This window comes from Cervus elaphus, chromosome 19 (genome assembly GCF_910594005.1).
Source record: "Cervus elaphus chromosome 19, mCerEla1.1, whole genome shotgun sequence".
Classification (NCBI taxonomy): Eukaryota; Metazoa; Chordata; class Mammalia; order Artiodactyla; family Cervidae; genus Cervus; species Cervus elaphus.
In genome coordinates, this window is record NC_057833.1 from 32211498 (window position 1) to 32225837 (window position 14340).

At 40.2% G+C, this 14340-nt stretch overlaps 1 protein-coding gene across 11 annotated transcripts in view; it reads right to left on the bottom strand.

The window, feature by feature from the left end:
• The window catches only part of PEX5L (peroxisomal biogenesis factor 5 like), a 264931-nt gene that overhangs the window by 3442 nt on the left and 247149 nt on the right, over nucleotides 1-14340 (bottom strand). For all 11 annotated transcript variants that reach the window (XM_043873810.1, XM_043873807.1, XM_043873808.1 and 8 more), the window contains 4 exons: nucleotides 11952-12022; nucleotides 6972-7169; nucleotides 6443-6608; nucleotides 5897-6054 (listed from right to left, as the gene is read on the bottom strand). In XM_043873810.1, the coding sequence (XP_043729745.1) occupies nucleotides 5897-6054; nucleotides 6443-6608; nucleotides 6972-7169; nucleotides 11952-12022 (593 nt within the window). The remainder of the gene's footprint in view (nucleotides 1-5896; nucleotides 6055-6442; nucleotides 6609-6971; nucleotides 7170-11951; nucleotides 12023-14340) is intronic.

Genomic DNA, 14340 nt, shown 5'->3' on the forward strand with positions numbered 1-14340 from the left:
TTGTGATCAAGCAAGAGAGGAGGATTTATAACAGATACACAAGGAAAGTTTGCCATGGAGGCCCTTTCTGGCTTCCTTGGCACAGCTCAAATGATGATGACTCCATTTACTCTCATCATCCTAGGCCTGTAAGAACTCTGGGGAGGAAAGATGCTGGAATGCCCTCCTGCACAGGCGGCTCCCGCCCTACTGTGTGGCAGTGGTCTCAGGGCCATGGAGGGTAACGGCCTAGAAGAGTCTAGCCTTAGCCTGCTCGCCTCGTCAAGCAACTCTAGGTTTTTCTCACGAAGATAGTCTAAGCCTGTTCCCCAGCCTAAGGACTCAGAGGTCTTTGGGGAACTCAGAAGATTGTACACATACAAGTGTGAACAGTTCCAAATATACATACACACATGTATGTATAAGTTAAAAGTGTTTTAAATGTTATGTCATGATTAAGAAAAAGCACATTCGTTTAAAAGCATTCTTCACTTTATAGTAGGTTTCCCTCATTTTACTAAGAATAAAAAAGGGGATGAGATTTATGTTTTCAACTAAAATGGGGTCCTCACTTTCGAATGGCTCCTTCCCAGGTGGCTCAGCGGTAAAGAATCTGCCTGCAGGACAGGAGACGTGGGTTCGATCCCTGGGTCAGGAAGATCCCCTGGAGAAGGAAATGGCAACCTGCTCCAGTTTTCTTGCCTGGAGAATCCCATGGACAGAGGGGCCTGGCAGGCTAAGGTCCAGGGGGTCGCAAAGAGTCAGATACGACTTAGTGACTGAACAATCCAGCCCTCACTTTTGAAAAGGTTAAGATTTTTTTGGTCTAAGCTCTACTTTGAAGCTTCTACTGACAAAGGGGAGCATTTTAAGCTCCGCCTCAGTTTCATACCAATAATTTCCTCTCCTTATTTCAACTGTATACAGTATGAGGAGAGTGCTTGCCTTTGACTCTTCACAGAACATGTGAGATGAGAAACAGCACACGGTATAGGTCCATACACAGACACCTGCATTCTTGAGGGAGATTTTAAGTTCCAAGACCAGTGGATATGGACAAATTGGCACCAGCTCATGGCTTTTTTCTGAGCCACATCTCTACTGAGGGTTGTTACTTCCTAAGGACATAATTATACCGAAAGTGAAACTTGTTTTCAGAATGCATTTAAGCCTATGGTCTTTTTTCTCAGGAAAGATGCAAGATGTTTATTATTTCACAAGGTTTCCCATGCCCTAAAAAGGCCCACAAAGTATAGTCAAAACACTTTGCTGTTTCAAAGTATCTAAGAATGTTCAAACTACTGCACAATTGCACTTATCTCACACGCTAGCAAAGTAATGCTCAAAAATCTCCAAGCCAGGCTTCAACAGTATGTGAACCGTGAACTTCCAGATGTTCAAGTTGGTTTCAGAAAAGGCTGAGGAACCAGAGATCAAATTGCCAACATCCGCTGGATCGTCGAAAAAGCAAGAGAGTTCCAGAAAAACATCTATTTCTGCTTTATTGACTATGCCAAAGCCTTTGACTGTGCGGGTCACAAAAAACTGTGGAAAATTCTGAAGGAGATGGGAATACCAGACCACCTGACCTGCCTCTTGGGAAACCTGTATGCAGGTCAGGAAGCAACAGTTAGAACTGGACATGGAACAATAGACTGGTTCCAAATAGGAAAAGGAGTATGTCAAGGCTGTATATTGTCACCCTGCTTATTTAACTTATATGCAGAGTACATCATGAGAAACGCTGGGCTGGAGGAAGCACAAGCTGGAATCAAGACTGCCAGGAGAAATATCAATAACCTCAGATATGCAGATGACACCACCCTTATGGCAGAAAGTGAAGAAGAACTAAAGAACCTCTTGATGAAAGTGAAAGAGGAGAGTGAAAAAGTTGGCTTAAAGCTCAACATTCAGGAAACTAAGATCATGGCATCTGGTCCCATCACTTCATGGCAAATAGATGGGTAAACAGCGGAAACAGTGACAGACTTAATTTTGGGGGGCTCCAAAATCACTGCAGATGGTGACTGCAGCCATGAAATTAAAAGACACTTGCCCCTTGGAAGGAAAGTTATGACCAACCTAGACAGCATATTAAAAAGCAGAGACATTACTTTGTCAACAAAGGTCCATCTAGTCAAGGCTATGGTTTTTCCAGAAGTCGTATGGATGTGAGAGTTGGACTATACAGAGAGCTGAGCGCAGAGGAATTGATGCTTTTGAACTGTGGTGTTGGAGAAGACACTTGAGAGTCCCTTGGACTGCAAGGAGATCCAACCAGTCCATCCTAAAGGAGATCAGTCCTGGTTGTTCATTGGTAGGACTTATGTTGAAGCTGAAACTCCAATACTTTGGCCACCTGATGCGAAGAGCTAACTCACTGAAAAAGACCCTGATGCTGGGAAAGATTGAGGGCAGGAGGAGAAGGGGATGACAGAGGATGAGATGGTTGGATGGCATCACCGACTCAATGGACATGGGTTTGGGTGGACTCTGGGAGTTGGTGATGGACAGGGAGGCCTGGTGTGTTGCTGTTCATGGGGTCGCAAAGAGTCAGACGCAACTGAGCCACTGAACTGAACTGAACCGATCAAAATAGACTGATTTAGCAAACAAGACTACAGGATGCACAATTAAATCTGAATTTCAGATAGTAATTTTCATTATTAAGTATGTAACATGCAATATTTGGAAAATACTTCTCTAAACACATACTTGTGTTTATCTGAGATTCAAACTTAGCTGGGCATTCTACATTTTATCTGTCAACCCTAAAATTGACCCGTTCTTTACTGGAGACTTTATGCTTGAGATTAAAAATTCGCACGTCAGCAAATTTTGTCCATTTCTACCTCTTATGGATTTTCATGGCCTCCTGCAAATAGCTGCCCTACTGTGAATGCCAAGAAAGTATTTCATTGACCCCTCATATTTTTTTTTTCTACAGTAAGAAGTTACAATTAAAGCTCATCTGGAAGCTTTGCAAAATGTTCATGTAAGGGAGGCTCTTCTAAAGCTTAGCATGTACATCAATGAAGTTAGAACATTCCCTCACACCACAGATAAAAATAAACTCAAAGTGGTTTAAGGACTTAAATATAATACATGACACCATAAAACTCCTAGAAGAGAACATAGGCAAATCACCCTCTGAAACAAATTGTACCAGTGTTTTCTTAGGTCAGTCTCTCAACACAAAAGAAATAAAAGCGAAAATAAGCAAATAGGACCTAATCAAATTTACAAGGTTTTGCACAGCAAAGGAACCATCAACAATATGAAAATATAACCTATGGACTGGGAGAAATGTTTGTAAATGATATCGCTAACAAGGGATTAACTCCCCAAATATAGAAACAGCTCATACAGCTCAATATAAAAAACCCAAAAAACCCAATCAAAATATGGCAGAAAACTTAAAGAGATATTTCTCCAGAGAAGACATACAGGTGGCTAACAGTCACATGGAAAGATGCTCAACATCGCTAATCATTAGAGAAATACAAATCAAAACTATAATCACACTGATCAGAGTGGCTATCAAAAAGTCTGCAAATAATACATTCTGGAGAGGGCGTGAAGAAAAGAGAATCCTCCTACACTATTGGTGGGAATGTAAGTTGGTCCACTATGGAAAACAGCATGAAGGTTCCTTAGAAAGTTGAAAATAGAGTTACCATGTGATCCAGCAATCCCACCCCTGGCCATATATCTGGAAAAGATGAAAACTAATTTGGAAAGACACGCCCCCCCCCCCCCCCCCCCCGCAAGTGTTCACAGCAGCACTATTTATAATAGCCAAGACATGGCAGCAACCTAAATGTCCACTGGCAGATGAATGGATAAAGGAGATACGGGGCATGTATATATGTATAAAGTGGAATAGTACTCAGCCACAAAAAGAATGAAAGAATGCCATTTGCAGCAACACGGGTGGACCTAGAGAGTGTCATACTGAGTGGAGTCAGCCAGAGAAAGACAAATAATATAACGTCACTTATTTGTAGAATCTTAACAAATGATATAAATGAACTTCTTTACCAAACAGGAACAGACTCATAGACATAAAAAGCAAATTTATGGCTACCAAATGGGAAAGGTGAGGAAGAGATAAATTCAGAGTTTAGGATTAACAGATACACACTACTATATATGAAATAGACAAACAGCAAGGATTTACTGTATAGCATAGGGAATTCAATATCTTGTAAAAAACTATAATGGAAAAGAACCTGGAAAAGAATATATATATATCTGAATTACTTTGCTGTACTAGAAACTAACACAACATTGTAAATCAACTATGCTTCAATTTTTTTTAAAAGGCTTCTTTCAGTGAATTTAATATGTCTATGTGTACATGCGCATTTGTTTACATCTCTTCTTGTTCCAGAAGAAGGACCTAAGGTGTTATAAAATCTATATACACAACCAACCTAGTAAGTGAATAAAGGGAGTAAAAATAAGAAATCAGGTTAGGGGAATGAGAGTCAGGAATGAAGCTTATAGATGGAACATGCATCATCAGGCTGATGGGCAGGGACGTGGCACAATTTGATTCTGGCCCTTTGTGTGGCTGACGTAAAGAGGGCCTTTGCTGTGACACACTTCACAATGTCCACAGAATAAAACAGAGTGGGTGCTCAGGAATCACTCAGCTATTCTTGGGTTTTGACCTGAGTAAGATCCTCTTAGAGGACAGAGTGCAATCTAGTGACTAATGTTCTTTCTAATATCCTCTGAGGATAAATGCAGCAACTCGTTTCTAAAGTTTCAGTATTTGCCGGTGGCAAAATGCTCTAATGCGGTTCAGAGATGGCAATTCTTCAGATGTCAAAAGAGTACAATCCACTTATGTGGCTCTCTCATGACTTATCTAAATGGTAATAATAATGATGATGATGGCAATGACAATACTCAGACTAATGATGCCTACTAGGTATTGAACATCAGTTCTGTGCTAGGCAATTACATTTAACCTGTACTATAATCCTGCAATATAGATATTACGTCTTTTATTTTTTTATCCAAGTGAAGAAACTGATGCTCAAAGTTATGTGCCCAGAATTATGAAACCAGTAAATGGCAGAGCTCTGATGTGAACCCAAGTTTGTCTGATTCTAAAAGCCTGGCTCTGAGAATGAGAAGGGGTTTACATTTTTTGTGTAGTTTGACACTAACATTCTCTTTTTTCCCCCCACTTAAGAAAAGTAATACCTGTTGATTTAGAAAATAGAAAATAATAGGAAAAGAAAGAAGAAAAACCACCCAAACTTTTATTACTCAAAAGAAATAAATGTAATTTATGCTCCGTGTTGATGGGGGAACAGATAGAGGATATACACCTGAAAGAAAATAAGGAGTCACGAGAGAAGGAGCAAGACATTCCAAACTTTAAACCCACCCTTTGAAGTTTTCCTTTTTTTTTTAAACTAACTTTACTTGTAAATTAGGTTTGGAAAATCTGGATTCTTGGCTGTGCTTTGCCAAAAACTGGCCCTGAGACCTTGTTGAGTCATTCTTCTGTATTCCTCCATTCCTAGCCATGGTTATTTTCCCCCTTACCTGGGAAATGACGGGTTGGACTGCTCACGTTTCTCGAAGAGTTGCTCTTGGGGGTGTTAAAAACCCAGATGACTTGTCCTAACTCCAAATCGATCAAAATCTTTGGGAGAGGAGCCCCAGAATCTACATTTCACAAGATGCCCAAATAATTGCTGTTCTCTAATGACTAAGAAACATGGAGGCGGACAGTTCCTGTCTCAACAGCCCTCAGGATCTGAAGATCTGAAACTCACCCTTAACAGGAGGAGATTACTTCACAAAAGGAGGTATTTTTACTGAGAAACAACCTTTCAGATTAATCAACCTCAGCCCTGAGTGTGACTCTTAGCATTAGCCTGCTGCCATACTTCACCTGTAGGCGCCCAGGTTGATGCAGCTTATCCCCAGGTTGTATCTGGACCGGATGAAGCCTGGCTGAATCTCCAGTGCTCGTGTGTAGGCCTCCACAGCCTCCTCACTGCGGTCTCCATTTGCCAAGGTTGCCCCAAGACGGTTCCATAATGAATAGTCCTGACGAAAAAATTTGAGCTCTCGTAACAATTTGTACAAGTCACAATGACACAGTATTCCAACATTCCTGGTTGAAGGATGATAGCTAAAAATGTGTCAGTGCTAATGAACAAGGACCATGACTGATGAATTACTCAAAAATCTTTATGGACAACCCTCTGAAATGACTTTCATTCATTAAGGAGCAGCTACCATTTGATGCTATCAGGCAATTCATGTTTCTATTTTAGGTCTCTTAGGTATTAACATCCATGGTAGCATATCATTAGTACTGATCACTTTAAACCACTGGATTCAGGGAAATAAAGTGTAGCAGAAATGCACAAAATGTAACCTCTGAAAACTTACTTTTAACAGACAATCTTCTGGTTTCTTGCTACACACTTACCTCTGGTCGAACAGTTAAGGCAGCATTAAATGCGTCTATTGCTCTATTAAATTCTCCACTCAGGTGGAACAGCACCCCCAAGCCTGTCTGCAGATCTGGGTCGATCACATCTCCATTTTGGTGGGCAGCTTCCAGGTATAATTCCTTTACTCCTTCCAGAACAGAGCTACGAGGAAAACAAATCAGATTTGTTGGCCAAATAGTCTGAACACAGATGATTTACTTTTCCCCATACCTAATTCTCAGGCTTTATAAAACCTGGCACATTGGTATTTAAGTTATTTATATGCCCGAAGTATTTGAGTTTGAAATATGGTATTCAGATAAACATCTAGGAGTGTCCACAAGTAGATCATGTGTCCCAAGTTTGGTTCTGGTCTCTGATCAGCCTTTTCAGTCAGTGCTGCTCTTTCAGCAAAATGCTATCCTACACACCATCCTGAAATGCATGGTGGGGGGACCTGAAGCTTGTTAGCTGCCCCGAAGCTGACTGACTGTGTACACGGATGTAATTTAACAAGAAGGTTACCTATCAACTGGAGACTTAGACATCCGCCGGGTGAGGCCTGGAGATCCCTTCTTGCTCTTCACAAGGTATTTGTACTTTGGATTCTGCTTAATCCAGTTCTTTAAAGCTTCACAAGCATCTTGCTGATGGCCGGTGTTAGTGTAACTCACAGCCAAAGCCATCAGAGCTTTCAAGTTGTTGGGCTGCAGTTCTAAGCACCTGAAAGACGAGAATAAAAGTCAATTTCAGAATTTTCTGGAGCCAGAGTTTGAACAGTTCTTTAGAAAACTTTATTGACTAAATGGTGCAAAGCATTGCTAAATTTCTGTTAAGTCTCTGGAAAATAACCATATTTATCTACATGAAAATTGGGACCTCTGCCCATTTTTAAGAGTTACAACTCCAGTCTTATGAATACATTTGGTAATTTTAATGAGATGGTTTAAAAACTGTAAAAAATATGGCTAATCCCCTCACATAATTTGGCAGTAATTAGTTTATCTAATGGGAAGTAGGGAATATCATTATTTTAATGCTGCTCTTAGCAACTAAACAACAGCTATCAATATATTAAATGTATCTTATCCAAAAAGCAAACTGACTTGAACTAAATTTCAATGTTAAGATGTAAAAGATTGTACAGTGCTTTGTAAAGGAGAAGGAAATTCCCAGGGTTTCTAGACTACTAATGTGGATTTAGGAGGCAGAGGCACCCCCTCATGCTAACCCACTAGCCTCTGGCAAGGGCTTTTCAAACTTTGATGTGCATGAGAATCATCTGGGGATCTGGGAAAATGCAAATTCTGACACAGTAGGCCTGGGGGGCAGCCTGAGGCTGTGCAGGTCAGACAGGCTCCCTGGTGAGGAGATGCTGGCAATCTGTGGATAAGACTTTGATTAGCAAGCCCTCAGTCCAGTTCAGTTGCTCAGTCGTGTCCGACTCTTTGCGACCCCATGGACTGCAGCACGCCAGGCCTCCCTGTCCATCACCAACTCCCGGAGCTTACTCAAACTCATGTCCATTGAGTTGGTGCTGCCATCCAACCATCTCATCCTCTGTCATCCCCTTCTCCTCCCGCCTTCAATCTTTCCCAGCATCAGGGTCTTTTTCAGTGAGTTAGTTCTTTGCATCAGGTGGCCAAAGTATTGGAGTTTCAGCTTCAGCATCAGTCCTTCCAATGAATAATTGGGACTGATTTCCTTTAGGATGGACTGGTTGGATCTCCTCGCAGTCCAAGGGACTCTCAAGAGTCTTCTCCAACACCACAGTTCGAAAGCATCAATTCTTCAGCACTCAGCTTTCTTTACAGGACAACTCTCACATCCATATTTGACTACTGGAAAAACCATAGCTTTGACTAGATGGACCTTTGTTGGCAAAGTGATGTCTCTGCTTTTTAATAAGTTGTCTAGGTTGGTCATAACTTTTCTTCCAAACAGCAAACATCTTTTAATTTCATGGCTGCAGTCACCATCTGCAGTGATTTTGGAGCCCCCCAAAATAAAGTCTGTCACTGTTTCCCCTATCTATTTGCCATGAAGTAATGGGACCAGATGCCATGATCTTAGTTTTCTGAATGTTGAGTTTTAAGCCAACTTTTTCACTTTCCTCTTTCACTTTCATCAAGAGGCTCTTTAGTTCTTCTTTGCTTTCTGCCATAAGGGTGGTGTCATCTGCATATCTGAGGTTATTGATATTTCTCCTGCAATCTTGATTCCAGCTTGTGCTTCAACCAGTCCAGCATTTCTCATGATGTACTCTGCATATAAGTTAAATAAGCAGGGTAACAATATACAGCCTTGATGTACTCCTTTCCCCATTTGGAACCAGTCTGTTCTTCCATGTCCAGTTATAACTGTTGCTTCTTGACCTGCATACAGATTTCTCAAGAAGCAGGTCAGGTAGTCTGGTATTCTGATCTCTTCAAGAATTTTCCACAGTTTATTGTGATCCACACAGTCAAAAGCTTTGGCCTAGTCAATAAAGCAGAAGTAGATATTTTTCTGCAACTCTCTTGTTTTTTCAGTGATTCAACAGATGTTGGCAATTTGATCTCTGGTTCCTCTGCCTTTTCTAAATCAAGCTTGAACATCTGGAAGTTCATGTTTCACGTACTGTTGAAGCCTGGCTTGGAGAATTTTGAGCATTACTTTGCTAGCATGTGAGATGAGTGCAATTGTGTGGTAGCTTGAGCATTCTTTGGCATTGCCTTTCTTTGGGATTGGCATGAAAACTGACCTTTTCCAGTCCAGTGACCACTGCTGAGTTTTCCAAATTTGCTGGCATGTTGAGTGCAGCACTTTCACAGAACCTTATCTTTTAGGATTTGAAATAGGTCAACTGGAATTCCATCACCTCCACTAGCTTTGTTCATAGTGATGCTTCTTAAGGCCCACTTGACTTCACATGAAACTAAAGGCCACCCAAGACAGATGGGTAATGGTGGAGAGTTCTGACAAACTTGGTCCACTGGAGAAGGGAACAGCAAACCGCTTCAGTATTCTTGCCTTGAGAACCCCATGAACAGCATGAAAAGGCAAAAAGATAGGACACCGAAAGATGAACTCCCCAGGTCCGTAGGTGCCCAGTATGCTGCTGGAGATCAGTGGAGAAATCACTCCAGAAAGAATGAAGAGATGGAGTCAAAGGAGAAAAACACCCAATTGTAGATGTGACTGGTGATGGAAGTAAAGTCTGATGCTGTAAAGAGCAATATTGCGAGGGTGGGATGATTTGGGAGAATGGCATTGAAACATGTACATTATCATATGTGAAATGGATCGCCAGCCCAGGTTCGATGCATGAGACAGGGTGCTCAGGGCTGGTGCACTGGGATGACCCTGAGGGATGGGATGGGGAGGGAAGAGGGCGGGGGGTTCAGGATGGGGAACACATGTACACTCGTGGTGGATTCATATCAATGTATGGTAAAACCACTACAATACTGTAAAGTAATTAGCCTCCAATTAAAATAAATAAATTTATATATATATAAAAAAGCAATACTGCATAGGACCCTGGACTGTTAGGTCCATGAATCAAGGCAAATTGGAAGTGGTCAAACGGGAGATGGCAGGAGTGAACATCAACATTTTAGGAATCAGCGAACTAAAATGGACTGGAATGGGTGAATTTAACTCAGATGACCATTATATCTACTACTGTGGGGAAGAATCCCCTAGAAGAAATGGAGTAGCCCTCATAGTCAACAAAAGAGTCCAAATCTCAAAAACGACAGAATGATCTCTGTTTACAAAGCAAAACATTCAATATCACAGTAATCCAAGTCTATGCCCCAACCAATAATGCTGAAGAAGCTGAAGTTGAACAGTTCTATGAAGACCTACAAGACCTTCTAGAACTAATACCCAAAAAAGATGTCCTTTTCATTATAGGGGACTGGAATGCAAAAGTAGGAAGCCAATAAATACCTGGAGTAATGGGCAAATTTGGCCTTGGAGTACAGAATGAAGCAGGGCAAAGGCTAACAGAGTTTTGCCAAGAGAATGCACTGGTCATAGCAAACACCCTCTTCCAACAACACGAGAGACAACTCTATACCTGGACATCACCAGATGGTCAACACTGAAACCAGATTGATTATATTCTTTGCAGTCAAAGATGGAGAAGCTCTATACAGTCAGCAAAAACAAGTCCGGGAGCTGACTGTGGCTCAGATCATGAACTCCTTATTGCCAAATTCAGACTTAAATTGAAGAAAGTAGGGAAAACCACTATACCATTCAGGTACGACCTAAATCAAATCCCTTATGATTATATAGTGGAAGTGACAAATAGATTCAAGGGATCAGATCTGATAGAGTGCCTGAAGAACTATGAACGGAGGTTCATGAAATTGTACAGGAGTCAGGGATCAAGACCATCCCTTAGAAAAAGAAATGCAAAAAGGTAAAATGGTTGTTTGAGGAGGCCTTACAAATAGCTATGAAAAGAAGAGAAGTGAAAGGCAAAGGAGAAAAGGAAAGATATACCAATTTTAATGCAGAATTCCAAAGAATAGCAAGGAGAGATTTAAAAAAAAAGCCTTCCTCAGTGATCAATGCAAAGAAATAGAGGAAAGCAACAGAATGGGAAAGACTAGAGATCTCTTCAAGAAAATGAGAGATACCAAGGGAACGTTTCATGCAAAGATGGGCACAATAAAGGACAGAAATGGTATGGACCTAACAGAAGCAGAAGATACGGCAAGAATACACAGAAGAACTATGCAAAAAAGATCTTAATGACCCATATAACCACAAGGCTACGATCACTCACCTAGAGCCAGAAATCTCAGTGTGAAGTCAAGTGGGCTGCAGGAAGCAATCACTATGAACAAAGCTAGTGGAGGTGATGGAATTCCAGTTGAGTGAGTCCTCACAGTACCTATATCAGTTCTTTAGGAACTGATAATGTATAACAAATATGTTTGTATGTGTATATATATATATATATTTATCTATTTATAAAGATTAGGGAAGTGAAAGTCTATTTGGTAGGGGCTGTTTTTCCATGGTTTAAATAGGGGCTCTAATCAAGTATTGTGTGATGCTATCTCCACCCAGTGAAGTCTAGAATTTTAGTCAGGGGGTCAGGATGATGAAACTATCTCAGCAGATTCTTCGTAGACAATTGGAGTTAGCATTATGCTGAGATTATTCTGAGTATTTTCTTCCTGAAGAAAACTTTCAGATGCTGCAGAAGGCTAGAAAGCTAAAAAGAACTATTGATTCAGTGAATCTATTTTACGACTGCTTTTGACATAGACTCTTGTGCCAACGAAGGTCAATTTGTAGATGATAAAACATTGCGATTTAGGAACATGATTTCTTCATACATTGTTCTCCAGAGCTAAATGTAAATAATATCTGGTGTCTTAGCACTTATCTTGGTCAAATTCTGTACAGTGTACTTAAGGGTCAAAAGACAAATCTGAAACAGCGGGAAGTCCTTTAACAAGTGTCCACCTGGCCCGTGATTTTGTGCTTAGTTTTATCTACCTCTGGAGGGCAACAATAGCTGCTTGTTCATTTTCATTCTCTGCCTGGGTTATCCCGAGGAACTGCCATGCCTACAAAAAAATAAAAAACAATGACTGATGTCAATGTTGCAAGAGGAAGCAGAGTCACTCATGTGCTTTAGCTGGTTTGTTTACATGTGACAATTCCCTCTCTGCGGAGCACCCTGACTTGGATGTGAGTCTTGTAAAGGGAGAAACATCACAACATCACCTGCATTTCTTCATTCAAATTCTCTTGTGGCATCTAGGTCAAGAGTTGCTGTCATTAGTTACAAACTCTAAGTATTTATCCTCCCCTGTGGCCCATGGAAACCTCTTGAGTCTCTGAGGTTTCATGATATTAGGTATCTTAAAACCAAAAGATAAATCTATAAAAGTATGCATTTATCAGGGAAAGAGGTAGAAAAATAATTTAGAAATATAACTAAGTAGTCGAAAGTTTACAATAAAGAATCTCGAGATGGACACAATAGTAGTTTGCATAAATGAAAGTCAAGTAGTTACTATAAGAGGTAACAGGAAATTTAGGAATTAGGGGAAAGAAACCACCCTCCCCCGACACGATGTGTTCAACACAATAGTTAAAAAGCATAAAACACATATAAAATGCAATATACCTATAATTTTATAGCCTACATTTACACTTTGTATTACATTGTTAATTCTTTCATGTTTTTATAAAATCCCCTTCAAAATCTATAATTTTGAATTTCCTTTGTTAAATGGATATCCCATTACTCCCACCACTAATCCCCTTACTGCTCTAGTTGTTTTTAATCCTTTGCTAAAGTCAATAATGTGAAGAATATCTTCAAGTAGATAATGTTTTTCACATCTGGAATGAAAGTTTTTAATACAAAAAATTTCCACTTTTATACTTTTAAGAAGAGTAATTCTCATACCATTACAAGCACAATGTACATCAACAAAACCTGTCTTACACACATTGTCCTCAGATTTGCCTGGGGGTATCAGTTGTAGGGATTTAAAAAGGTTTGCATAACCTGCCCCCACCTGTGAAAGTCAATGCTATGAACATTTTAAAACAAAACTCTATGAAAACATATAGCGTCATCTTGTGTGCATGCTGTGCAATAAGTCACTTCAGTCGAGTCTGACTCTGTGACCCTGTGGACTATAGCCCGCCAAGCTCCTCTGTCCATGGGATTTCCCAGGCAAGAATCCTGGAGTGGGTTACCATGCCCTCTTCTGGGATCTTCCTGACCCAAGGATCCAACCTGGGTCTCATATCTCCTGAATTGGCAGGCAGGTTCTTTACCACTAGCACTACCTGGGAAGCCCAGTGTCATCTTAAAGTGCTGAAAAAATTGTATCAGCTTTTTCCCTCATGGGTTATTATTACACATATGATACAAATTCATAAAAAAGTACTGAGTATTTCTCTCCCAGAATATCAGAGACTCTTGTACATCTTTCAAATATATTCAGAGCAGCTTCTATTTTGATTTCACCTTTCATACATCTTAGAATGCTTTCTTAAGATTGATGAAACAATCTTTTTCTGGGGGCATCTTCCTAGCCTTTGGGTATAGTATCATTTTCACCATTCACAGACCATCAATTATCTTAGCCTTGGGGTCTCCATTGATTCAGAAGCCCTGGTCCTTATCTAGGATCCATTAGTTACCAAGTGTGCTCATTTTCTCAGTTGTGAATCTGGGACAATAATGTATACCTTTCATTAAACTTCCTAAGGTGATTGTGACAAATGACGTTTTATGTATGAAAACACACAGCATTTAGAAATGTATGAAGGCATTATTTTTTGAGGGGGTTGTAGTTTCCTATTAATGTAATGACTTTCTTTTCTAAATTGATAGATCTAAAAATTCCAATATTTTTATTCAGAATTTCAACTCTCAATTCAATCTCATTTCACCGTAAACATTTTGAGTAACAAGATACTAGGAGCTTTAACTAGTAATTTGTTTACTTGTTCTTTCTGTACAAACTCGGTACAACCAATAATAATGATGAGCACTAAATACTGACATGTCAGGCACTGAACTAAGCACTTTAATCTCTATGAATTTACTTAATCTTCACAATACCCAATGAGATTGTTATAATTGTGATGTCCATTTTACATGTGAGGGAACTGAACCTTAGAGGGCTTAAATGGCTTGTCCCAGATCACAGGACTCACACGGCTAACAAGTAGTAGAACAGGAATTTGAACCACGTGGTTAGGTAGCAGATCCCAGAGGCTTAACCTCTATTCTCTACTGCCTTCTCAGCACTGTATACAAATTTCTGCAGTTCCTCTGGGAATATCCCCATATAAGATGTTTTCTGAAAATTATAAACTAAAAAGGAAGCCTTTATACCTGCCAGTATCTTATTACAGG